We start from the raw sequence: 27,563 nt of genomic DNA, 5'->3' as shown, positions 1-27,563 counted from the left end.
ATTAGTAATGACATAATGCCTTCCTGTTTGTTTAAAAAGAATAATTTGACGTTGATGTTATCACATGCCTGCTCCTCTACGTGCTGTCACATCTCTCTACTTCCTGTGCTGCTCCGTGTTAGTCACCCTCATGAGTGTGTGCGCTACGTGTGGTCGACTCAGTGTCCTGTTCTGTATGGTCCCACTCTTACCATAGTTCACAGCAGCAGCAGACATACTGTGGGGTAACTGGGTTTACACAACCTTTCCCCTGATTTGGTGATTGTAAATGTGGATGATTCACATGGAGAGCCATGGTCACCTGCGTGGCTTTTGGCCTACCTACTCCCAGAGTACACCAACCTGACAACAAACAAGGAAGGAACATCACGTTTTCACTTCTATTCTCTTTTCTTTTTTGGTCTTTTGATATAATCTTGACCTTTGACTGAATATTGCAATCATTTTTCTAGTTTCCTTTCTGTGCCATCATTTGTGATAGTCCTTCAACATATGTAGTCAACTATGTCTTAGTACTTCTGAGGCAGAAATAATGTCATTAGTTGGGCTAGGAACTTTCATACAATGGATATAAGGATATTTAACCTGTTTAGGGAACACTACGAGCAGTGGTACCCCCAGATATTTTTAATAGGGGTGACCAGATGGGGCCTATGCAAGTGGCACACCAAAACCAAAAGCCATAACTAAATTTCAGGAACTCCCTTATTTTGTTAAAGGATAAAGCGTAGTTGAAAATATGTTAATATGGAGAGTTAAGGAGTCACATAGTGACAGACTTTGTTTTTTTATTTTGCAGTTAATGTTGCTAATTGTCTCATGTGCATAGACTAATACTGGTACGGTTGGGCTACCATTTTGAGTTCAACAACAATCCTGTTTCAAAGTGTTAAGTATCTTTATATACATGTGTTGGCAATTCATTGTTCTTTAAACAGGCTAATCAGAGTACATTGATTCTACTTCTGTACTTGGCTTCTGTTACCATCGCACAAGGTACCTTACAGTGTCTGTGTGAAACACACCGGGCTTTAAATGAACTCTAATTTAATCCTGTCCACAATAATAATGTAGCCTACTCGCAAGAGTGAGACAGTGCGAGTAGCGAGGAAGGGGTTTTGGATGTGTCAAATACACACTGGACCTCCACCAAGGGGACCTGTGTTTGTGTTCTATGTGAAACCAGTCAACTTGAGTTTTTTCAGTCGTCAGTCATCATATGGTACAGTAGTCAAGGGACATACCTGAGTAGGTATAGCTATAGCTAGAGCAGCTATGTGACTAACCATACTTACTTGTCAGTCCATGATCATCCTCCTTTGCTCCTTGCCCCGGAAGCAGAAGTCCTGAGGCAAATGCTAAATTAACATCTAGCTAAATATGAAGAGCTGGGTTAAAAGAGCAGCGGTTAAGGTTAGGGTAAGGGTTACATCTCATTACTTATGTAGTTAACCATGTCTTCATAATGAATTAATTCATAATTAATGATTTAATTATTTATTATTAAGTGAATTATTACTACATTTCCCCTGATATATATTCACTATGTCGCATTCTAGCAGGATTCAAATAATTGTCGTGTTGGTGGGTTCGTCTTGTACTGGTGGTGGGTGCAGTTTGTACGGGCTTGTTGAGTAGGCTCCAAATGAAATGTGGCTGCAGCTATGCGTTTTAACATGCACTTTAAGTTACTGTAACAAATGTAGTTACTTTAACCCAAACTGTGATTGTTTTTCTAACCCTAACAAAGTAGTAATGTTGCCTGAACCTATAGGCACTAGGTACTTTTCTTACTTTTCCTGTGACCACGGAAGTTTATTTTAAAATACACTTGTAAGTAAGGAGCAGAAATTGATGCAGAAACTGACGCTTCCAAAACTGACACTGGAGGGGCATCTAGAGGGTCATAGTTTGAAGCTTAGAGCCACAGACCTAGCTGCTGTTGTTGACAAGCTGGGGGTGAGAATTTGTTGCCTATTGTGCAGTGCAGTGGCGCCCTCAGAATTTTTTCATGGGGGTGGCCAGATGGGGCCACGGAAAATCTTGGGGTGACACACCAAAACCTAAAGTCATTGTACATTATGTTGTTGAAGTATTCAGGCTATTTAAATACCATCTCAACATGGAGAGTTTCTGAATCGCATACTGATATACAAAAGTTTGGACACACCTCATTCAATGCGTTTTCTTTATTTTCATGACTATTTACATTGTAGATTCTCACTGAAGGCATCAAAACTATGAATGAACACATGTGGAGTTATGTACTTAACAAAAAAAGGTGAAATAACTGAAAACATGTTTTATATTCTAGTTTCTTCAAAATAGCCACCCTTTGCTCTGATTACTGCTTTGCACACTCTTGGCATTCTCTCCATGAGCTTCAAGAGGTAGTCACCTGAAATGGTTTCCACTTCACAGGTGTGCCTTATCAGGGTTAATTAGTGGAATTTCTTGCTTTATCAATGGGGTTGGGACCATCAGTTGTGTTGTGCAGAAGTCAGGTTAATACACAGCTGATAGCCCTATTGGACAACTGTTAAAATTCATATTATGGCAAGAACCAATCAGCTAACTAAAGAAAAACCAGTGGCCATCATTACTTTAAGAAATGAAGGTCAGTCAGTCCGGAAAATTGCAAAAACTTTAAATGTGTCCCCAAGTGGAGTCGCAAAAACCATCAAGCGCTACAACGAAACTGGCACACATGAGGACCGACCCAGGAAAGGAAGACCAAGAGTCACCTCTGCTTCTGAGGATAAGTTCATCCGAGTCACCAGCCTCAGAAATCGCAAGTTAACAGCAGCTCAGATCAGAGACCAGATGAATGCCACACAGAGTTCTAGCAGCAGACCCATCTCTAGAACAACTGTTAAGAGGAGACTGCGCGAATCAGGCCTTCATGGTCAAATAGCTGCTAGGAAACCACTGCTAAGGAGAGGCAACAAGCAGAAGAGATTTGTTTGGGCCAAGAAACACAAGGAATGGACATTAGACCAGTGGAAATCTGTGCTTTGGTCTGATGAGTCCAAATTTGAGATCTTTGGTTCCAACCGTCTTTGTGAGACGCAGAAAAGGTGAACGGATGGATTCCACATGCCTGGTTCCCACTGTGAAGCATGGAGGAGGAGGTGTGATGGTGTGGGGTGTTTTGCTGGTGACACTGTTGGGGATTTATTCAAAATTGAAGGCACACTGAACCAGCATGGCTACCACAGCATCCTGCAGCGACATGCCATCCCATCCGGTTTGCGTTTAGTTGGACGATCATTTATTTTTCAACAGGACAATGACCCCAAACACACCTCCAGGCTGTGTAAGGGCTATTTGACCAAGAAGGAGAGTGATGGAGTGCTGCGGCAGATGACCTGGCCTCCACAGTCACCGGACCTGAACCCAATCGAGATGGTTTGGGGTGAGCCGGACCGCAGAGTGAAGGCAAAGGGGCCAACAAGTGCTAAACACCTCTGGGAACTCCTTCAAGACTGTTGGAAACCATTTCAGGTGACTACCTCTTGAAGCTCATGGAGAGAATGCCAAGAGTGTGCAAAGCAGTAATCAGAGCAAAGGGTGGCTATTTTGAAGAAACTAGAATATAAAACATGTTTTCAGTTATTTCACCTTTTTTTGTTAAGTACATAACTCCACATGTGTTCATTCATAGTTTTGATGCCTTCAGTGAGAATCTACAATGTAAATAGTCATGAAAATAAAGAAAACGCATTGAATGAGAAGGTGTGTCCAAACTTTTGGCCTGTACTGTACACATACTAACACACACTATTTTACAGGTAATAAAACTAATAATCTGATATGCATAGACTAATACTGGTAGGTTGTCAGGTTGTTAGCCCAATTCATTGTTCTTCAATAGTATGGTTGTCATTTTCCTTAAAAAGACAAATATACAGCTTTAATTTGAAGAAGTATGTTGATTGTAAGAAACAAACCATTTATTGGGAATAAGCCCTCCCAAGGCCATCACTGATGCAGTGTTTTTCTAAATGTAAAGTGTTATCCAAGTGATGAACATCTTTTTTTCATTTGCTTGTCATTTCCTAACAATTCCTAACATTTTTGTCTTATACCGAATATAGCATGGCACAATACTATACATTTGGTATAACAGGTATGACCTAACTGACTTCACAAGTCAACAGGCTAAAAATATACACACACTGTAAAGTCTGAGAATGTTGGTGTCACTTATAATTAGAACCCAGTGTACAGCACTCACAATAAACTCTCTTTTGTACACTGCAGACGATCTAGTGTAACACTAGTAAGGCTATTAGTGCCAGTGTTGACTGTGTAATGAGCCTACATGCAAACTGGGTCAAAGTTTCTGGCTCAAAGCCTTTTTTGTTGCCAGAGACAATCCTCCATGCCTCCTGAATATTCAGCAGCTGTCAGTGTGTGGGTGGAGAGAGTGGGGCTATAAATGACCACAGCAGCCAGTAAAGGTGTATACTTGCCACAAACTGGAACTTGTGAGTAGAATCAACCTATGACAAGAACAAGAGCAAACGACATCACAGTAAGTTATTATATTTTCTTTAGAAACATTAGTTACCAAAGTTTATATGCTGTGTGTCAAATGCGGTAGTGGGATAATAGACTGCTGTTACATTAATGTATTTTTAAATAGCCAGCAACTGTATATAGTCTGTCTTTTGTTAAACTGTTTGTTCCCCACTAAAGTGTAGACTAAATTTAAATCTATTCAGTGTTGTATTTTATATCATGTATAAATCAGTGAGAGGTATCATGCTGCTGCATTGTTGCTGCAAACCTCAGAGTTGATTTGTAACCTGGTCTAATGGCTGCAACTACAGTTTCAAGTTCCAAGAATTCAAAGTGGTGTCTTCAAAGGTGTTTTTAGTTTCAATAGCCAAAGGTATTGCATGTACAATGATTATTAAACAAAAAAATCTGCATGTCTGATCTATGTCTAACAGGTCTCCATACAACCTTCAGCCCACCATTGCATGTCAGCTGAAGCAAAACCAGTGGAAATGGAAACCATACAGGAGTTGATACCCTTCGCCAAAGAGATGCTGAGTCAGAAGCCCAGCCGTGGTATGCTGAAGGTCTACCTGGTGGGTTCAGTGTTCGCGGTGCTGGGGACAGTCATTGGCCTGGTCGAGACCGTGTGTCACCCTTTCTCCTCTGACGAGCCGATGGATGCAGAGATGGTCCTCATGTTGGCCCGTGAGCAGAGGACAGTTGAGGCTGAGACACAGCATAGTGTGGGGGCTCAGGAGAAGGAGGAGGAGGAGGAGGAGGAGGAGAAGGTGGAGGAGCTGGCTCATGAAACTGGGGCCCTGACCCAGAGCATGAACCTCTACAAGGCCCATAGACTCAGCCAGCGGAGTAGTGCCAATCGGCTGCATGCCTCCTAAAGCCAAAGGGGCCAGCCCTAAGTGACTTGACATATTTATTAAAGAACTGCTTGTGCCTCCTGCAACACCACTGAGTTGTGCAACATATACATATTTGAAGCTTTATAGACAGAGGTGTCTGAGCTGCTTGGCTCTGTGCTGCTTATTAATGATTCCTTCAAGTGCTGTTGGAAATGTTTTTAGTATGTGTTTACACATTGGGCACATATGAAAGACCCCCGAAGGCCTCAGTGGCAGCACACATGGAAGAGCTGAGACTTTCTGACAGGCTCTCTCACTGAGATCACGTCATTAATGATGCAGTATATGGTATAAGTGAAGTGTACATTAACTCAGTTAGACCAGTGGTTTTGCAATTGGATCTCCAGATACCCAGTAAATGTAAGAACTGTTCAAAAAAAAAAATACAAATCCTGCACTGACAATGTTACATGTTAAAGTAAAAGTAAGTATGATCAGGAAAATGTACTGAGGAATTCCCTGCTGTAGATGGTTGAGTCAGAGCTCATTTTGTTCTAATGATTTTATCATCATGGATTGATTGGCTTGTAAAAGTAGAGCTCCTTCACAATGTTGGTTTTGTCAAACCAACAGTCCAGCTTTCAAAGTTTAAAAAAAAAATCTATCTAAATTATAACAAAGCATCATATTTTATGGTCTAAAGTTATGACTATGGATGTTGAAGTTAGGAGTACCTGAAGGCAGCATGGTGTTGGGTCTGTCTGGCTGCGGTAAGCTGCTGTGTAGCGCCGCCTGTTGTCCGGTCGAGGTATCTGATCTGCCAATCCACCTACTGATTGTGTTTGAGAGGAATGTTTGTTGTTAATATTGTGCTATGCACAAATACTGTAAATATTTTTTTTTTATATCAATAAAGTTGATGTTTTTTTATAAAGTTTGCTTTCCCTGTGGTTTAAATCCTTCAAAAGTTTGCTGCACATTTTATTTGCCAACATGTCTACATTAAGCATTTCTGCTTGTCAAGAAAAGTGTTCAGATCACAGCAAAAATGTATACCCCACTGAGTATAAAAAAATCTTCTAGTGCAGTGAGATAGCCTATAGTTTCATCTGTTATTACAAAATAACTTTCAAGAATGTTCTAGAAGTGTTAATTGTTCTTGATGGTGGAGCAGTAAGGCTTCTTGTTGTGTGTTGTTAAAGACACTGACAGTCATTACTGGAAAGTTCCTGAATGAAGTTTTGAAAACATGAAATTTTAACCCATTGGCAGAATTTGTCAAAAGACAGGCATTCTTGTTGAGATATTTTTCCCACTGTAACTTCATTAGCGGTTATTGACCACTTTTATCATACTCATATATAGCTGCTCTTGCACGTGTGAATAACAAAATCAGGTTCACCTTTCAGATATCGTTACAGATCCAGCAACAACCCCAGGTAAACAGGAATGACCAGTAGCACGTGTACTGTAAAACTTTACCACATTTTGCTGCTTATACTTATGCACTTTTACTTAAGTAGGATTTTTCATGCAAGATTTTTACTTTTAAGGGAGTATTTTTTACATTGCTGTATTGTTACCTCTACTAATATAAAGCATCTGAATACTTCTTCAGGTCTTTTATTTTGATACAATCACATCAGTGTCTTTCTTCTCACATGCCAATAAAGCAAAGCACAATAATACACAAACATCCGTCAAAGTGTTTTAAATGTAATAAAATGCCATTGACACAAAGCCTAAATGGAAACACGTGTTTGCCAAGCACATTTTCACAATGTAAAGTCACAGTTTTCATCCAAAAAAAGGAAAAAGGCACAACACTTGTCTTAATGTAAACTCTTTGCTGTATCTTAGAAGATAATAACATCTAACATTATGACCAAAGTATAAATCAAGCTTGAGAAGAAGGCAAGGTATCCCTTCTCTCTCTCTTTCTACTGAAAACCATAAGCAAAAATGAGTATTCTAAAAAGGATTACACAGTTTACCTTCGGTCAACATTCCTATTGACTTGCATCCATGTCTACGTAATAGTTTGGATACCAAATTATATACTTCGATGAGGTGAACAGGGTCTGTTCCATTCCAATGGCTTGAACCAGTAGGTGTTCATACCTTGTTCCTCTCCCATGACCAGTGGCAGAAACAACTTGGAGAAATTCAAGGTATTTATGGCTAAATACAGTCAATACACAAGCTTTGCTAATCTGAGGTACTCACATAGATGCACCCCCGTGTTGACTGTCAGCCCAGTCACCAGAAGAAAAATATTGGCATTGTTTGTTTCTGCAAACCCTAAATAAGTTACATTTGTATGTCTCACAGCTAAGTGAGATGTCTGCCATCAGCAGACCACTGTTTAAAATTAGCAAACAAAAACAGAGTCGGTTGTTTTTTTAGAGATTTATAACTGTGTCTTTAGCCACGAGACATGGGTATATTTTAGTGGGCCTTCACGTTTTTCGTTTTTCCACTGGGGACAGTGCCATCATGAAAAGTGTTTTTTTTTTCAATTCAATTCAATTCAATTCAATTCAGTTCAAAAAAGAAAGAAACCTCAGGAGGAGCAACTGAGGAGGGATCCTTATTCCAGGATGGACAGGTGTGCAATCGATATTGTGTGTACAGAACAGATCGACATAATAAAATAATAGTACTCCATACATGTATGAGGACTGTGTCACCAAAAGTAGTTTTTTAAGCCCCAGCATAATCTTTTCCTAACCATAACCAAGTCTTTTTATGCCTAAATCTAACCACATGTTACCACAACAATGTTGAAATGTTAGGAAAAGAAAAGTTTCAACCTATCTGCTACATCATAATGTACAAATATCCTTCTGAGACCCGAACTGTTGTTTGGTATGTATTTTTAATTTCTCCCAACTATTTGGGATCAGTAGGATCCAATACGTATAAAAAAAACTGAACATTGTCATTGATAATTAAGCCCCAATGTCCTCAAACAGGACAACAGTAAAATAAACAAGTTTCAACCATAAATGTGATCAAGTATTGGACAGACTGACCTGGCAGAGATGGCTGCCATCTTGTTTTTACGGGGATTAGTGTATTGTGGTCTCACTACCACTAGATGGCACATTAAAGTGTCCACGAATGTCGACAATGAGTCTAAGTTAAGTAGAATGAAGTATAAGGTCAAGTAAAGCCAAAATGTGATGTCCTCATATGAGGACACAGGGTCTCAGGAGGATATAACAAATCTGTGATTTGCTGAAATACAGTGCCAACATTTATTATGGTGTCTGGGTTGTGAGTGTGGGCCCTGAACCCCTGGTGTTTTAAAGGCTGACTGCAGGTCACAAGACGGTTTAGCTGAGTCATTAACAGATCCAGCAGCATGGCTCAATGAGATAGCACAGCAACAATGGGACTACCTACATGATGCACACACACACACACACACACACACACACACACACACACACACACACTGACCAATATAACCCTGAGTCAACACGATACTCTTTGGCCTAAGAATAGCTTGAGTGATGAGCTACTGTGAGTGCTGAAACGAACAACCCTTAAATCTTTGAACACAGGTGACCCAAAATAACTGTGAGGTCAAACCATGACCTCTATCTAATCAACGTAGAATCAGAAGAGACCATAACATATCCAGACTTGTGTTCCTGCACACATGCAGTTTAATATTGACTCAAGGTTCCTATAATCACTTATTTTCATATTTCCCCTTACTCTAGAAGCTTAGGGCACCAGCAGCGTAAATACACTTCAAATTAAGTGGTTAATGTTTATCATTGAGGCAAGGGCAGACTGGTTATCACAGGCAGCACTTATGGCTTTATTGTGGTCTGTTTAGGATCAATTTCAGTTGTTTTGCCTGGTAATGTTTCTTATCTTACACCTTAGTTTTACAGAGTTCAGGCTTCTCTTTACTGCTGTACAGCTGTGATAAGTTTGTCACATAGACTGATGAGACTACGCAGGTGGTTAACCTCTCTTTAAGTCTATTTGGCAAATGAAAAGATGGTGTTTCTGTCTGCATAAAAAGGTCAAAAATGATTCTCTGACAGTATGCCTCTGCAGGAAGGCTGTCTGGTGTCAACACATTTGACACAATTATGGACCCTCCGGCTGCACAACCTACCAGTTTAACTAGGGGTCAAAAGGTCAATTACAGAAAGTCAAATCAAAGTGACAAAAGGGCTGGTTAAAGATTTTTTTCTATCCTTTGTAGAAATGGGGATTTGACTTAAAAGGTTGCCAGTGGATACGAGAGGCGACACACACAGTGTGAAGCTGCTGACTCTTTGCCAAGCCCCCCCACCGACTGTCAACTGTGCAGCCTCTGAGTCACACAAAGGACAACGGGCTGCACAGTGCTGCAGACGTGACTACATCTGGAACTGTGAGCTTTTTAATCAGTTCAGTACTGAAATGCAAGTGGGACAAATATGACAAACTATTGTGTGGTTAGCTTAAACTCTAAACTTTATTGGGATGTCTTGTGAAGAATATTTCTCTCAAGGCATCTTGAGTTTGAACATTTCACTCAGTATAAACATCATTTTACTGAAGTGAAGTGACAGAATATACTATAATACTGTCATTGGGATTTTTTCATTCCTTGATATAACAGAAAACTTATGGGAAAACTCTGGGCATTAAGAAGCCACAGTACATTTCTATTTTGCAGTATCATCATCACCACAGTATTTACATAACAAAGACTGACACTGACACAGCTGCACTATTAATCAATCTGTAAGCACTGAGTAGTCAAAAACAAACAAACAAACAAACAAACAAACAAAAAACACACCGAAAACAAAGCAGCCTTAAACTTTTTAAAATAGAAAACATTCCTTGTAATATTCTATAATACAAGCAAATCTTCATTATCTATTTTTATGCAATATAACACATGTTAAGAATGTCTTGACACTATATACCTTACCAACAAATCAAATCAGTATTTTTTCTAAAAATGTATATTGTTGGAAAAATACAATAAACACCTTTTAAAGCTGCATGAATTGACTTTTTTTGGGCCATGTGGGTGAAGTGGAAACACAACAAACACAATGACATATTATTATTACCTTATAAAGGTATTATGGTGGACTCGTAAGCAGTTTCCTTTTTATACATCCAGCATGCACAGAGCAACATTAACATTTATATGGAGTTGTGTCATCCAGATCAAAGTCCAATATTCAGTCTTTTAGCTCTGTTTTTGGTCTCCACCAACTCCTGAAGGAAATATCTGGAAATATCTGTCCCAGCTATTTAGCAGCTAAATATTTCACTATGTTCACCAGCTAGTTGCCAACTTTGCCTGTGTGCTGTTTGGTGGTAAGCTGGTAGTACACAGTGAGCTTTTCCCACTGAAAATAGGTGCTGCTAGATACAAGGTAGCTGAGAGCCACAAAACCAAAACAATGAGCTAAAAGAGGTTAAAACCTGTAGAACAGAGCTGCAAAGTTAGGTGATACTTCTTTTTTGGTTCCTAATGTTGAGTGACCCCTTGTACTTTACACATTTGCTATAAAAATATTGATAAGTGCAGCTTTACGAACAATTTAATCGTACTTTGATTGTAATTAACTTCCAGAGATTCTCACATTCTCAAAGATTCTGTGTTTACAACACACAGAGCCGGTGAAATCAGCCTGTAATAGTGGGATTTATCAATGAAATGATCTGAGGAAACTGATAAAAGCTTAAACTTAAAGTTAGATGTGAGTGAAGCCTTGCTGGCAGGAATCCAGCTGGAGAGCTGACCTTACACTCTGATGAGTGTACGGATGCACGTGTATTCCCGTACAGTCTCAGCAGAAAGCAAGACAGATAAAGAAGTCTGCATGTTTCAGTGTACTGCAGCCTGGCAACGTGGAGGTCAGAAACACATTATTTGTTTAAGCATATGGCCTTATACCTTACCAAGGACTCAAGTCAAAATCCCTAAATCCCTAAAAGGACAGCACAGGGGGCTCTGTGTAATGTATCTACACAACACACAGTGTGGCAAAGGGAGGAAAGGTTATGGAGCTACTCCATCTAGAGGATGCCACAAAGAAAGTTTGCTTGGTGGACACATGAACACAGGTTGCCCCTCACATGGAGCATCAATCTGGGTAAAGGGAGGAGAGGACAGGGGGCTTGACTATATTATACTATGTGATGTAGCCTACATGAAGCCTGGGAGAGAACAGAGGATTTTGCTAAGACATCAAACCCAAATTTTAATTTACTTCATGGCAAAATAAGAACATCTTCTCTTGGTTTGGTTAGTTCACAATCTCATTCCATTTCTTTCTTCTTTTTTTTTTGCATAGAAGTTTATGACTCACACCAATGATTACCCAAAAGTAGACATTCCTATCCACATATTTACATATGTTTTTCCTGGTTTTGGATGGGTCCCTTCTGTCCAATGAAGTAAAAAAATCTCAACATTACATCAAGGGAGTCTGTTACAGCAGCATATTGATGTCCATGTGTCCGGATTGACATGGTCAACAGTCACATATGGACGTAATGTTCAGTTGTCCACATACTTTGTGGAACTCACAAATATTAAATGATGAAGCAAGTGGCACAAACCTCGCTGGAATCACAGCAATGCCTCAGTATTGGTACAAACTGCCAATTGTTGCACTATCCTGGCAGGAAATGCAATGATGGGTCACCAAAAAACAGCAGGTTTTGTTTTTGTTGTCTTGCTCACTTATGACAAAGTCATTTCATAAACTATGTCACTTTCATGTCATAACATTTATATGATCTGTATGAAACATGCAAATGTAACATATTCATGATTTACAAAAATGCACACTGCCAGCTTTTAGGTACAGCAATGCTTTGAGCTAAATGCTAAGGCTGACGCGATGACATGCTCACAATGACGATTAATTCTTATATCAGGCAGGTAGACCTTTCACCAGGTTAGGCATTTTTGTTTATCGTGTTAGCATGCTACTATTTGCTAATTATCAGTAAACACAATATAGCCTGTAGTTGACACTGACGGTGATATCAGTTTTGCAGATATTTGGGCATAAACCAAAGTATTAGACAAATAAAACTGAACCTGATGATGGCACTAGATGAAAGGTCAGAGGATCACCAAAGACATGAACAGCAGTCTCCTAGTTGAGGCTGAAACTTTACACATGGGGAGATAATGGGCAGGCTGAAATACAGCCAAGACTTAAAAAGTTCCGGAAACTACAACCATAATCTGTCTTGAGGTGGTAGAGGGGTTGTTTGTGATTGACGCATTGGCCAGTGCACATTAAAGACAAGAATGACAATAAATAATCACACCACAGGAAACACTGATAGAATGATGGAGAGGAGTGTTTGTCAAATCATTGATTTTTGTTAAATGATTCACATCTTCATCCTTTCAAGTTATAAATGTATTTTAGCTACATTCTTCACCTTTTTTTTTAAAAGTATTGTAATCGCAAATGATCAACACAATACTGTTTATTTTTAACATTTCATTTTTCAGTTTCACCCCTCAAAGTGTGTCAACCACAGCTACAGCTACTAATCTGTGTACTAATGCTGACAATCTTTGACTGATTGAAACTGATTACTCAGCATGAAACTCTGTTGTAATTTGCTTTATCTTTATTTTGTCCACACAATAGCACGTTAGTACTTCATACTTAGCAAAAAGTTTTGCCCTACAAAATGTCGACTGCTATACACTGGGTGACTTGTGCTCTATTTTTCAAACTCCACATTGGTTTATATGTGGAGCAACAGTGGACTGCTGGGAGGAGAGTGGAAAGTCTGAAGGAATTTCTCCAAGGGAGAACAGCTGTTGTCACCAGGTGGGTGACTTTGTAGTTGTGGGGCTGTTTGCCACAGCATGTGTCCATGGCATAGTTTTGGTCGAAGCTGTGGACTTGAAGTGTAATTTCACTGCATGATAAAAATGGTACCTCTAAGGCAGAGCAGAAAAGCATGTCTATATACAAACATATGACTAAAAACTGTTTACACCAACAACTTTACACTCTTCATTTTCTTCTCTGAAAACTGGCCAAACATTAAAGGCAAGCCCCTTTAACAGTTATTTGGTAGCGATAATAACAACTGCAGATATTAACAACTGCTTAACAACATATCCAATATGTAATCCTGACCATTAGCAATTCTAATGTAAGATATCTACAATTCATTTCTTACAGGTGTCAACTGTTGATATCAACAATTCAGTTCTTGCTTGTGGCAGTGTTCATTGTAGATACAACTGTTCTTATATTACAGATATCAAAAATATAATTCTGGATATCTAAATTTTTCTGACAAGTCAAAATTAAATTATTGGTATGTCAGCTTGGAATTGTAACTAGTAAGAATGTAATTTCAGATATCTAGAATTACATTTCCAATATCTCAAATACAATTGTAACTATAGTGGAAATGATATAAGTAAAAGTAAAACTTATATTTGGGATATCTACATTTTTTTTTTTTGTAACTACTCAGAATTGAATTTTAGACATCAAAAAAGGAATGTCCACTAGTTGAAATGTCATTGTAGGAATCTTCAATAACTTAGGCTACATACATCTCCAAAATAAATATGCTACTTTGACTACACATCTGAAATGTATATGATAATTTGAAAGTGGACCAATGGCTCTGTGGTACTTAAATGTCAGGATGCCCACTTATTCGAAATGGTTTGTTGATATGTCATACATATTGAAAATTCAATTGTTGGTATCTGAAATGGGTAATTACATTTCCACTTGTCACAATTCTTTTTCAACATGTAAAAATTTAATTGTAGATATCTGTAATTCTTATTTCTACTAGTGAAAATGAAATTACTCATATCTATAATTCAATCAAAGTTGTCAAAAAATCAGTTATGACTAGTCAAAATGTAATGTCTACATGTGAAAATATATTTGTAACATGTCAAAATTGTTTTACAGATATCTTGAAGGACATTTTGACATGTTGGGAAGTCATTTCCACTGGTAAAAAATAAATCACTAAATGTTAAAAAGGCTTGCCATAAAAGGCTGCACATGTTTAACTTCATAAGCCATCTCCTAAAAAGAATGTGCTGCCATCACGAACACATAAGAGATAACTTGGAAACAGGTGAAATGTGCTGTGTACATGAACAAATGTTTCTTTAGTAATTGTAAGAACCCTTTATCTTATCCTTTCAGATACATTCATACTTTTTACACAATCCATAGTCATACTGTACCCTGCTTTACCTTCTTATAAACACAACAGTGTCATCACCTGCATCATCACATTTAAAGCACACAAACCACAGTTAAACCATTCAGCTCTGCTCATTTCAGAATTACATACTGGACCACATCAGTCCAACCTTCACTGTAAAGATTCTTGGTCATGTTGCACTGCCTCACGCAGCAACTGTTCATGTCTGTTCACTGATCACAGCTCAGTATCAGCATACCACTGCACCCATGTCCCAACATGACAAAACTGATCATAGTCCTCCTGCTCTAGACAGCTGCCGTGGTTACATTTTCATCAGCACTGTTGTTGGTGGCTGCCGGGCCTGCCGGGGTGCCGTTGACTGGTGTGTGTGGGGTAACTTTTGCCAGTCGGCGCTCCTTGCTGTTGGTGCAGCTGCGGGCGCAGAGCTGGCAGGAGGCGCAGGCCGAGTTGCAGCAAGGTACGAAGCGACAGAAGCTGACGCGCCACAGGAACCAGCCGGGTGACCAGCAGCACCAGCAGAGCACCACGCTGCCTGCCACTACTCCCAGGATGATGTAGAGAACTAACAGGGACAGGGAGGCGGGGGAGTCTGGGGATAAAAGGGGGGCAACATACAATTCTCTTTATTCACATGGCAGCCATATTTAATTTGAGTTATGGAGGAGGGCAACAAATTAAGAAGAAAGGAGCAAAGGAAAGGCAGATTGTTGCTTTATTATTTTATTTATTCAGAGGACACTTTTTTTAAAAATTTTCTGTAAAGATTTGTTGATTTTGAATGGTTATTTAGTTTATAGATCACTAAAGTGTGCACAGTGTGGCATTGTTTTCTTTTTGCTGCCTGTTCTAAATAAATGATAGATATAGAAAATGAATGTGTATGTGTAGCAGCTTGTAGTTGCATATAGTATAGATATTTAGACAAACATTAAAACAAAATATACTTACAAGAAAAACTGAACATGGGACTCCTTAGAGGGTCTTTAAGTTCAACTATAAGTTTTTTTGACGACCAAAACGTTACAATTAACTTTTATGAACTGAGGTGAATGTTGTCAGACACTTAGAATAACAGTCTGACCCTGTCAGTGGCAAAAACAAGCACTTTTAGTGGACATAAATTATTGATGGTGCACTTGCCCTGAGTTACACTGCAACCTGTTTCACCACCACTGGCTGCAGACATCTTGCTCAACACTACTGGACCAGTTTCAAATATTGTTATTCCCATTAAGTCTCTTTGATACAAACCCGTGGAAAGATATGGCGCAGGTTGAAAAATACTGTAATTACTTTTTAATCTTTGTGTCCAGTACAGAGATACAGGCCCCAACTCCAAAATTAAAAGTTAGCAAACAATGCCCTACAAATATGCCCTAGCATACCTACATATGTCTAATTGTGTTGACATAGTTGTTGTACATAGAGGCTGGCTCTAACAGTTACCCATATCTATATTCCTTGAGACCGCTGACTGTTTAGATTTCCAGTATTCAAACTCTGAAACTGAACAAAATTCAATCACAGCTCACAAGTTGCTAATGAATCAGTCAGTCTGTTCATCCAGCCTGTGGTCTCTCACTGTGGGCTGACCAGGGTGCATTGAAATGGATCTCAGCTAATAAACAGCTGGCAATTTGCACAGCAGGAGAATGTGAATCCCGTTCTCCCTCTCTGGGCTGAACAGCCAGAACAGAAGAATTGCTGTTTTCTTAGGCCAGACTTGGCCGGGCCTTAAAAGCAATCAGAAGCTGACAGGCTGGCCCAGACAGTCTGTGTTTGCACCTCTGACGCTGGAATAGAGACAGATCACTCAAAAGGCTGCTCTCTGCCGTGAGAATCCATCACCATTTATTGGTTTACGAGGCTTTAGGTGAAATTAACAACTCAATGGTCACCTCCATTACTTTTATGCCCAGTCATCAGGACACTTTGCATCCAAATGGGCACTTAGTTAATTTGTTTACCAGCCAAGCGACTGCAAGACACAAGCATAGTGCATTACACACTGACTGCCAGCGGAGAGGGTTTCTACTAGTTGAATAAATAAATATCTAAAATGGTCACTCACCTGTTACAGACTCATGACTGGGAGCGCTGTCTGGCATGCCACAATTGATGTGTGAAGACATCGGCACTGTGGGTGGATTTACAAAAGGTGGAGGTGGGGTTGCTATTGGCGGTGGAGGTTCAGGAGATAAAAGCTGACCTGCTGATAGGGAAGAGATTGGGGTCAATTTCCAAGAATCTCCCAGCACGGAGATTTTTTAAAACTTAGTTGTGAGGCATCTGCTATGAGATTTTGGGTGTGCTGTAAGAAATCGCGGACTGTACCTTTAAATATCAGCATTACAAATGTCACCCCGTCACTTAACTGACCTTTACAACCTGTAGTCAGGTTTTCCTCCAGGTCACTGCCATCCCCACAGTTGTCAATGCCTTTATCATCACACACCAGACTGAGAGGGATACACTTCCCATTCCTGCAGGTGAAATAGGGCTCATTGCTGCACTGAGATTGGTTAAAACCTGAAGAGGAAGATAACAAATTGAGGGATCAGGACAAGAGTCGGAGGATCTGACTTAGCTATACAAACTTCAGAGCCACAACTGGAGTTTAGGAGTCTCTTTGATTGAGATTTAAAGCATAAAGAAAAACAATTGTTGTTCAGGGTTAACACACTGAATGCATTTCCATCCTCATAAAGCATTTTCAAAGGTCTTGTTTACAGCAGTGTTGGCTAGTGACCAGTATTCTTCTTCCCTGCCTTTTGCTGGTGTTGAGATTCTGGTGATATACATCAAAGGTAGCAGGGCTGCATGATTATATCGGCACATCATTGGTGTTGGCTGATATTGGCTTTAAAATGAACTAGATGAATCAGAATTGGGCAACATGCTGATTATATCGGTACATCATTGATATCGATCCATATTGGCTCTAAAAATAAACTATTAGAATCAGCCAACATGTCTTTTCTTATGTTGAACAATGAATGAATATTACATACATTGTAAAGCATTCTATTTCATGTCTCTATCTGCTGGTGGGCCATCACGACAAGAGTATGTATGCACAATATGATGTTAATGCCACTACAGAAGAGACTTGATGAGAACTGAAATTAGGAAGGTAAATAAGTGGATATATCAATATTGGTTATTGGCCAAATCAGTTATATATATCGGCTTATCGGATATGGGCAAAAAATCTAATATCATTCACCCATAAAAGGTAGAGAATAATTAATTTATAGGGGTCAAATAATGATTTTCAGTGATCTTGTATGTTTTCCTAAAGCTACAGTTGGTTACTTTAACAAAAATAACTTTCTGTCATATTTGCTGAAACTTTCACCACTTTCACACAGTAGTACATAAAACAGATAACCTGTGACAGAAAATCATGTTGCTCTTCCTCCTTGTAGTGCTTCTAATGGCATTTGCTATAATCTTCTGTGGCTGAAGGAAACGTCCACTCAGAGCCAAGGAGTCTTTAACGCAGCTCTCAATCACTGATCATCAACTGCAGTCGGACTGTCAAACTAGGCAGTGCTGATAAAATATGAATCAAGACTGTTACAGCACTGCCTATTTCTCTAAATGGCTTGAGCAAACTTTCTCATTTAACAGCAAATCAGTACACTTAGATATGTTCCTGGAAACATCTGAGGCGAGACATAGGCACTGCAGTAACAGAAACTTGATTCATACTCAGTCAACGCTGCCTTGTTCTACAGTTTGACCCCAGTTCCGGTCCACAGCAATGATTGACATGATTGACAGCTGAGTTGGACTCCAGCGCTGCTTCAGGAGTTTGGTTCCAGAAGTAGTGCTATGCGTACAGGTGAGCCCAGCTATATCTACTGTAGATGGCACCACTCCACCTACTGCACCAGCACCAGTTCCGTGCCCACCAGGGAGGTGACATTCCATGTACCTACAGCCAGTCTGCAATGCTAGGGGTCAGCATGCCCAGGTCCCCACCCTTACCTGCTGCCCAGCTTACAGTGCACCCATCCCTAATGCCTATTCCTGCATGTGGTGGGCCCACAGGACAGTGGCTCAATGCTGGTCTTTCAGGCTGAGCCGGACCAGGCCCCATGGCACAAGGCCTGATGCTCGCCAGCCAGCTCCCCTCCCAGGTCTGGCTCCAGAAGGGGCCCCCAGTTTCCTTTTTTTCTTGGCAAGGCGGTCCAGCTCCTTTTTTGGCGATTCAGTGGGGTCTATTGAATCGCTCTTTGTCTGGCCCCTCACCTGGGAACACTATCAGACCCTACCAGGAGCTACTGCCCCATACAACTCCCTGGATCACAGACACACAAAAACTCAGTCACCATGTTAAGGTGGTGATTCCTGGAGGAGATTGCAGTTAGTATTCCTGTAACCATGGCATAATATTGATGCTAACTAACATATGTGACAACCTGTGTATGTGGAAACCTACATGACAATAAACCTGATTCTGACATTTTCCTGTTACTTTACCAGTTAACCATGACTGGCAAAACGAACCTACCCATGCGTTAAAGTGGCTGCAAACACTTAGATGGAAAATGACTGAACACGCCTTTAGTAAAGTGGCTGTTGTATGACAGTGATAATGTACTTCAAACTGTCCTGTTCTATAAAATAATGGACCTCATCCATTATTTTCTGATTTCAGGTTATCAGGATCATTATACCATCATCATACATTAGTTTATGTATCCCGTATCCCGCCAAAGAGCCTGTGAGACACCAAGTGTCTGCAGAATGAATAGACCTGTCTGTGTTTTTCTTACCCAGTCTGAAGGAGGTGAAGTCCCCCACAAAGTCCACTCTGGGTTGAGTCCCCCGGGTCACCAGCCTCAGGGTCAGGTAGTTTCCTGTGGACAGCACCGGCCGGGGTGGGCTCTTCCCACAAAGAGGAGGCCCGAGGGGAGGCGAGCTCCTGTCCCGTCCGTCATAGAACTGGACATATGAGCCAGCATGACATGGATCTCCTGAGCTTTCACCAGATGTGGGCTCCAGTCTGGGGTTGAGAGGGGCGGAGCCTCGAGGGGACTCTGGAAGCAGAGGGGCCGGGCTCAGAGGGGCCACTCGTAGCAAACTGTATACCAGAAAGAAGCGGAAGTGGAACTGGACCTTGTCTTTAGGGGAGCTGGCCTGCATTGTGAGATGGCAGTCAGTTGCCATGGTCACAAAGTAGTACTTCTTGGATTCCTGGTGTGAGTTGACGATCATGCCGTCACTGCGGATCGTCTGGCCACAGAAGTCCACCACGTTCACTGCCAAGAAAAAGACAGAATCCTCAGCGAGCTGATACATGGAGCATTTCTGTAGAACATGAGTAAAACTCTAAACATACAATTCTTTAATATATTAATGATCACAAAGGGGGCTTGTTTCTTTTTGTGTCTAATTCTTGGCAACATGCAGAAACTTCTATACGGGTAATTAGACATTTCAGTTGTGATCAAGAGAAAACAGTGAACGCTGAAGTGTCGAGATAAAGTTGGAATTAAATCATTATCTCAGGAATCCATTACAGACAGACAAGAATCTTGAGAGAACAGGCTAAAATCTTTTAGCCTGTTCTCTCAACAGGTGTGTAGTTGAGACCGAAATAAAGGTTGAATCCGAACATAGCTATGGTTCAAGCAAGAGCATTGTAAGTAGGGGTAGGAAGTCTTGGCTATTGGCCCCCCGACTTTACGTCCCTGGCCCATATTTGATTTAAAGATATACTATGCAGGATTGTCGGCTGCTGTTTGCAAATGCTCACCAGAAAAAGTGAAAGTAAAATCCAACCTCAGATTCACTCTTGTTTGGCGTTTCACCTTGCTATATTTGTGTTTTTTGGTGCTGTGTCTCTTGGATGCCTGTTGCTAACGATCTGGCACCTGGTCGCCACCTTTTTACGAAGCTCCAACCTCACCTGAGCACTGCTGGGGGTGGGGGGTGGGGCTGGGGGTAGGGATTGCCATTAACATCCCAAGCACATTCAATAAGAAGAACATAAGAAAATACAAGCAGAGGGCATTGTTTTTAGGAAAATCCTGCATACTATAACTTAAAACTATTGATCACTGTATTGTAGTTGGAGTGATCCCATTGTGAGTTGGTCTCTAGTTTGGGTTACTGTAAAGTGTCAGTGAATATGTGAAATTACTGATTTGTAGAGACGAGTTTTTAAAGCTGTAATTGGTAACTTCTACAAAAATATCTTTTTGACATGTTCGTTTAAAAAATACAATCACGTTCCTCCTCCTTAAAGTGCTTCTGTTGGCATTTAATAGTAAATCCATCAAATGGGTTTTTGTGAGTGTTTGTGACCTGGCTGCCATGTTGGAAACAGTCAAGCCGAGATAAAGCACCACCTACTGGACCAATGATGGTTTCTGTCATTGTAGGTAGTTCTTATCCCACTGCTATTTTCCTGTTTAAGTTTTGGTGTAATTAGTTATTGAGTACTATAGAAAGGGGGTTTGACATCATGATTGACCGTTTTAGTATGTGTGCTTGTGATTAATGGCATTGCTTGCAGATGGTTGGACGGGTGTTTGGGTGAGAACTCGACACCGCGAGAGATCACTACAGCGCAGACTCTGGCTTTAAATTATGTCACCAGCACAAGAAGGCAGCGGCCATATCTGCGATATTTTGGCCTCATTTTTCTACAGTGGGAGAAAGTGGAGACGTGTCGTCCATCTTTATATGCAGTCTATGTGATTGACATAATTGACAGCTGCATTAGAGAATCCTTGGCTCTGATTGGTTGTTTTCATTTAGGTAATGTGGATTCTAGCAAACCCATCAGAAGCACTATAAGGAGGAGGAGGAGCATTATTTTTTCAAGATTATCTGTTTCATGTAATACTGTGTGGATGGAGTTACAGTTTCAGCAAATATGACAAAAAGTTATTTAAATTTAAGTTACCAACTACAGCTTTAATGAATGGGGAAAACAATATATGAAATTTCCATGAGAATGTTTCTTCATATGATTTTAGAGTTTTGCTAAAAAAAAATCTGTATAATTTTAATTATACATAATTTCTGTCTGTCCCTGATGATGAGTCCCATATTAATCTGAAGCTGATATGACATGTTGTCTGTTTAATTCAAATGCTGAAGGACAGGTGTATTTCTCAAGTGCGTCTATAAAGTTTTGCTTTCCTCCTGTTTATGCCGCCCATTAACACATCCCACAGAATTCCTTCATTTTGTTACTAAACCTCCAGTGCAGCTCATCAGGGAAACATGGTTCAGGGAAACACAAAGAGAAAATTTTATACAAACACCAGGCTAGTCCAGTTGACTCACCACTTCTAGATATATCATAGCGTGGATGATGGAGAATTTTAACAAACCTCTGAATTTGGGTTTATGACAACAGCTGAATTAAAAATCCCAGTGATGCTACAGAAGAGTTTGTCTACAGCACACTGGCAGATGTACGAACTCACACACATCAGCATAAACCTGGTCTGTTGAATCAGCCATGTGATCAGCATGTGACTGTTTGAAAAGCAGCTCACTGCTCATCCACAGGCAGGACCAGGACAGATGGGTGGGCAGATCCGGCTCCAGCAGCCCCCACCCAGCTACCCAACGCCCCCTGCCTCTGGGCTGCAGGCCAAATAATGAGAAAATTTACGACCACCCCCGGAGTTTATTAGCTCTGTTTCCCTGGGAGACAACTAGATCCTCCTGCACTGACCTCCAGGAATGTCCAAAAGCCCAGGAGCCCCTGTTGGTGGGAAACAGCTCATCCCATCTGCACCACACAAGTAAATACAAAGCCTTAGGGGACACTGTCCAAAACATGGCTGACCGGAGGACACCAAGTCCCCAGTAAAGATTTTTGCAGGCTGAAAATTCAACTGTTTTTCAACCTTATCGTTGTAAATGGTGCCCATCTCAGAGAGCAAATCCAGAGGGTGGGTGAGGGTCAAGGTCTGGGTGACACACTGTAGTGAGAAATGTGTCTGAGACAGCATTGTGTGGTAAAGGGCAGCAGCATCACTTTCCATCCATGTGTTGTTCTAACACCAGTGACTCAATGCAACTTCTATTAGATCACTTTACAATGAAAGTGATTCAGTCCTTCTGTACACCAAACAAAGTTTATAAAGACTTCAGTGAACCAAGATGAATAAACTGGTCTAATGGGACTACAGCAGGGGAGCGCAACATGGAAAACAAAGGTATCATACATATGCAATTCTATATTTCAGTATGGATATATGATATGATGGGTATATTTTCAGAATTTTTTGAAATTTTATACAGACAAAAAGACTATTTGTGTTGTGCTCTGAGCACCTGGCTTTTGTTTCTTGTTTCAGGAAGTTCCTGATAAACTAACTCCTCCTACCAGGCAGCAGCACCTGACCCACCTACAAAAACCCCTTCACCGCCTTAATCACACTCTCTTAAGTCAAGTAAGCATCTTTAAATGGCTAAATTTCAAGGAGGCAATGTCATCAAATCCAAGCGAAGGACTGTTCCAATGTAAAGGATCCTTTGAATTCTACTGAGGACTGAATCCTTTCCTCAGAGAATTTCTAGGGATGCATGTGTGTATCCTCAGCAGGCATAAGGTACCCACAATTCTTTGTGCACAATTTGCCAGAATTGAAGGCAGGGCCTCTTCAGTGATGCACACCTGAGCACTCAGCCTGTTCCAAAGTGTGTTCACTGAATGTCTGGCCTCTATAGGACCAGACTTGGAATGACCCATCCTTCCTTTTCTTTTTGAATTTACATAATAAAATTTGGCTTATCCATCTTGTTTCCTTCATGCTGCTTCCTCCCGAGTTGTAACAATTTGTCTTTGGCTATGATGACCTTCATCATAGTGATGCTTCATGTTTCATAATCCAGTCCTAACATAAAACAGTTCTGCTCTTTGATTTGCAGCATCACCCACAACAGTCTCATACAAGGTAGATATTTAAGTGGGAGCTAACTCAATATAAACAATACAGAAACTAACAGACTAAATACGATAATCTCACTTTATATTTTCTCATATTGCCCAATCTTATTGTACTGTATCTAACTTTGAACTTTGTCAGTGACCTGATCAATAACAGCAACATCATTTGATCATACATGTCATAACAACAGAATAACAATAATAATAATAATTAAATTAGTTTTAGTGGTGATTTAGGAGTGATGCTCTACTGCAGTGGTGCCCCCAGTAATTTTTCATAGGAGTGACCAGATGGGGCCACTAAAAATCTTGGGGTGGTACACCAAAACCAAAAGCTATAACAGCATTTCATTAATTCAATTGTGTTGTAGTGTATAGGCTAGTTGAAAACTATGTCAATATGGATAGTTACAGAATTACATACTGATATACTTCAGTGTCTTATTTTGCAGATATCATGAGGTGAGAGCTCAAGGGACCTATTTGAAAATGGCCATGGCAGTAATTTCCCTCGCCCAAATTTATCTTAACTTTGGAGTGCTATTTAGCTCTCTTCCAAACAAGCTACGCCAATATGCATGGTGCCAATAGATGCCTTAGGTTGTCTAGTTTCACAAGATATGTGCCACAGCCTTTTAAAGATGGCCTCCACTTAATTTTGCCAGGGCAGGCCGGTAATTGTATCAAAATACTCTGCTGTTCCAGCAATTCTCAGGTGTCCAGTAATTTCCATATCATATGAAAACAACTCTTGAGACTTGCTTGAGTGGTGTGATCCATCATAGTGAACATCAAGGATGCATTCTTTTTGTTGAAATTCTCACATAGTGAAGACCTTTCAATCTGCATGTAAACGGCATTATAACAAAACAATACTTTGACTTGCAGAGAAGTCAGAACCCACATTTAATAAGCTGCTACACAATTAGGAAAATAATGTGTGTAGGATCATCTCAGTATTCAAATGTTACAATATTATCTAACCTATTTTTCTCAGACAGGCTACTTGACTAGGCAAACTTCAGCTACAAGTCCTACTACAGTCACAATTAAAATAAAATTACTTCTACTCTCTGCCTCTTCCATCTGAGACACCAATCTTAATCAGCGCGTTACGCACAGTCTAAAAGAAATTGTGCGCACGAGTGCGTCACTTTCAACACGATCCAAACATCATCTATCAGTGAGTGACAAGTGTTTCCAGTCGGTGTGTCCGCTGGCTGCAGTCTTACCGGTCTCGATGGCCGAGCTGCGGAGAGGCATGAAGCAGATCAGAAGGAGCAGCCTGAGCAGACGCTGCCAGCAGCTCTCCGCCTCCACCTCCATCATCCAGGCTGAGACACGAGCGCGCAAAGGAGAGCTCACAGAGGAGACACCAGAGTCATTCTGACTTCACTTCAACTTGTCACATGTGGTCAGTGAAGGAGAAGAAGAGAGAGTCTATCCAGTGTGCTCTCCATCATAAATACTCCCTGGCTTTTATTCCACTTGAACCTCCTCTCGGTCCCGTCCGTTCACGTGGCCTGTCATCTCCATGACAACACCCAACCAATCAACTGTCAAGCCAGCGAGAAAAAGCTCGTGTTTAAAACACAAGTTTCCCCCCTGATGTTAACTTCCACAACTCTACCATATGTCACCTTCCGTATGCTCCCTCTTCCTCAGTTGTTTTGGCATTTTTGACCATAAACAGATTAACATCATTAAATAAGCTCCTTATTGCTAAAACGAACCATGCTGGATGCTTATTAACTGATGGTAATTTCAGTTATAAGCTACTCCTAGTTTATTGTCCTGTATACAAACATATAAACAGTACAAACTTTTACCAGCATCAGAAAATATTTATCTATGAATGTGATTTAGGAGTGACAGCAGGTTGCAATCTTGTATCCATTATTCAAATGCCTTATCTTTAATATGGGAGCTTGTGATTACTGCAGTGTCTACATTTTGTGTGCTGACTGAGCTGTGTCTGTAGCAACTGTAGCAAAAACTATCAAGTACTGTGCTCTGGCAAAAATGTTAGAGTTGATTCTTATCATTTGTTGTTTGATCAGATTTTTCCAAATTTAAAATATAAAGCTGGTGTTTTTCTCTTTTTTGTAATTGTCAATAAAACCCATGAAAAGACTAAAACCAACAACATATTAGTCCATCTCTTAATACTCTCCAATGTCCTGACTGTCTGTGACTCAGCTCAGCCCAGAAGAAGATGTTGGCATTGTACGTTTCTGCAAACCATGCACGTTACATTTGTATATTTCATTTGTTTCATATCTATTTTTTCTGAGGTGACACAGATTACATGTTTATGGGCTGATTTTGTCATCAGCAGGACCATAAGGAATCTGCACCCACACAGCTCTGCAGATGTTCAGTATACAGATGCTGCTTGTAAAATTCAGAATGTTGTCACTGTCTCCTTCACCTGCATGTGCATGTGTGTTTTATTCAGTTAGCATTAAAATCAACCTTAAAAAAAGCAACAAAACATTATGCAGAATTCCCCTGATTTTCATTTTGGATCACCAATGAACTCAGAGAGTGCAGACCTCTGCCAAGTAGGTGATATTCCCTCCCCCTCTGCATCAGATTTTGCAGCCTGCATCACAATTAGGTTATTTGCATCACTATCATTATTAGGTCATATATGCCTTCAACATGGAGACACTGTGGTGTATTAATTTCATTTTTATTTTATACCAACACAGAATAGAATATGTTTTTTTGTATTTTACACTTTCTTTTTTTCCAACACAGAACATTAATTTCAACTTTAGAATTACATTTTTTAGCAAGTAGAACGAGACGTGCTTTCCAGCCACCAGATGGCGCTATTTTCACCATCTTTAGAAACTGGAATTGCTGCTGAGGCTGTCAGATGATAGACTTTTTTAGTATTTTATCTACTTTGCTTCAACCAATCACCACCAAAATTTTATAATCTGTTCCTTGTGCCATTATCCACCTTTCCTGAAAATTTCATCACAATCCGTTCATAACTTTTTAAATTATTTTGCAGACAAACAGACTAACAGACCAACGCCGGCAAAAACATAACCTCCTTGGCGGAGGTAAATATGGTGGAAGGCATGAGACCTAGGCAAGATGGCTTGAAAGCTGCAGACCATTTACCGCTCCAGTGAGAATTTGTGGCTGCAGGGTGGTTAATGTGGAACTGAGTCAAAATAAACTACAGTGTGTGTGTTCATAGTGATGAAGGAACATGTCACGCAGTGACACAGTGTCACCCTGATGTGCTTTTAACGGTTTTTGTACAACAGTGAAGATCTTTGGCACAGAGGAAGAAGATATATCAGACTTTGATACCCACACAATTCTTAGTGAACATAGTGTGTACTCATTCTGTGTGTTTTGTGTGATCTCTGCTCTTGTGAGATTTCAGATGGCTCTGTGAGACTGTGGCCATCCCGCTTCAACACTGCATTGTGGTCAGATTCAGAGATGAATCCATTGCACTTTTTTTTTTTTTGCCACAAAACAAAAACAGCAATGTGTTATTTCAGTATAACATATCCATACTGTACGTAACATGATATTTGATATTTGATAAACGCCAGAAAAACCACAGATGGGGAGCAAAGGTAGGAAGGAAAAAAATTCATATGAAATGTAGTTTAATTTTGCAACTGCAGTCTTAAATTTGAATTCAGACAGTGATTATAAGGAGTGAAAGTTCAGATTGGGACAAGCTGGCAAGCAGGTCACGTCTGACTATCTGTCTTCCTCTGTGTCTTAAACAACAAGCCCCCCCACCCCCACCCCACCCCCACCCACCCACCCACACACACACACACACACACACACACACACACACACAAAGACAAAGTCTTTCACTCATTCACAAATTCAACTACAAGAATCAACGTCCTGGAGCAAACGCATGACTGCCTCTGCTTCCCAAAGGTCAGGAATAATAGAGGACGTTCAGAATAACAGATGAATGAAGTTTGTGCAGTCAGCCTGAAAGCACCTAAATGTGCTCACTTAACCTGAATCTATTAAGTGCAGAGCTTTTCATTTGTCCA

The 27,563-nt window shown here is 40.3% G+C and overlaps 2 protein-coding genes across 3 annotated transcripts; one reads left to right on the top strand and one right to left on the bottom strand.

Annotated features, from left to right (window-relative positions):
- Positions 1-4,475: 4,475 nt before the first annotated feature.
- On the top strand, positions 4,476-6,297 carry LOC125886013 (G0/G1 switch protein 2-like). Its single transcript, XM_049571914.1, has 2 exons — positions 4,476-4,537; positions 4,959-6,297. Exons 1-2 carry the CDS (start codon positions 4,508-4,510, stop codon positions 5,400-5,402), a joined length of 474 nt encoding a protein of 157 aa, XP_049427871.1. The 5' UTR covers positions 4,476-4,507; the 3' UTR covers positions 5,403-6,297.
- Positions 6,298-14,546: 8,249 nt separating this feature from the next.
- Positions 14,547-24,972, bottom strand: ldlrad2 (low density lipoprotein receptor class A domain containing 2). Of its 2 annotated transcripts, none has more exons than XM_049571562.1 (5): positions 24,744-24,972; positions 19,370-19,855; positions 16,965-17,114; positions 16,657-16,797; positions 14,547-15,174 (listed from the first exon to the last, which is right to left on the bottom strand). In XM_049571562.1, exons 1-5 carry the CDS (start codon positions 24,838-24,840, stop codon positions 14,870-14,872), a joined length of 1,179 nt encoding a protein of 392 aa, XP_049427519.1. In that variant the 5' UTR covers positions 24,841-24,972; the 3' UTR covers positions 14,547-14,869. The 2 variants fall into 2 exon arrangements, with proteins under 2 accessions (XP_049427519.1, XP_049427528.1); XM_049571571.1 differs by having other exon boundaries at positions 16,657-16,794.
- Positions 24,973-27,563: the final 2,591 nt, after the last annotated feature.

This window comes from Epinephelus fuscoguttatus, linkage group LG1 (genome assembly GCF_011397635.1).
Source record: "Epinephelus fuscoguttatus linkage group LG1, E.fuscoguttatus.final_Chr_v1".
NCBI classification, from domain to species: domain Eukaryota; kingdom Metazoa; phylum Chordata; class Actinopteri; order Perciformes; family Serranidae; genus Epinephelus; species Epinephelus fuscoguttatus.
The sequence above is the reverse complement of the archived record's forward strand: the minus strand, read 5'-3'. Positions and strand labels throughout refer to the sequence as shown.

Excerpts from the sequence above, each read along its gene's own strand:
- LOC125886013 (XM_049571914.1), top strand. The coding sequence starts at position 4,508 with ATGACAAGAACAAGAGCAAACGACATCACA. Across the intron at positions 4,538-4,958 it reads CAAGAGCAAACGACATCACA|GTCTCCATACAACCTTCAGC; the intron begins GTAAGTTATTAT and ends TATGTCTAACAG.
- ldlrad2 (XM_049571562.1), bottom strand. The coding sequence starts at position 24,840 with ATGATGGAGGTGGAGGCGGAGAGCTGCTGGCAGCGTCTGCTCAGGCTG. Across the intron at positions 19,856-24,743 it reads CAGCTCGGCCATCGAGACCG|TGAACGTGGTGGACTTCTGT; the intron begins GTAAGACTGCAG and ends TTTTCTTGGCAG. Across the intron at positions 16,798-16,964 it reads CCTGACTACAGGTTGTAAAG|CAGGTCAGCTTTTATCTCCT; the intron begins GTCAGTTAAGTG and ends CTTCCCTATCAG.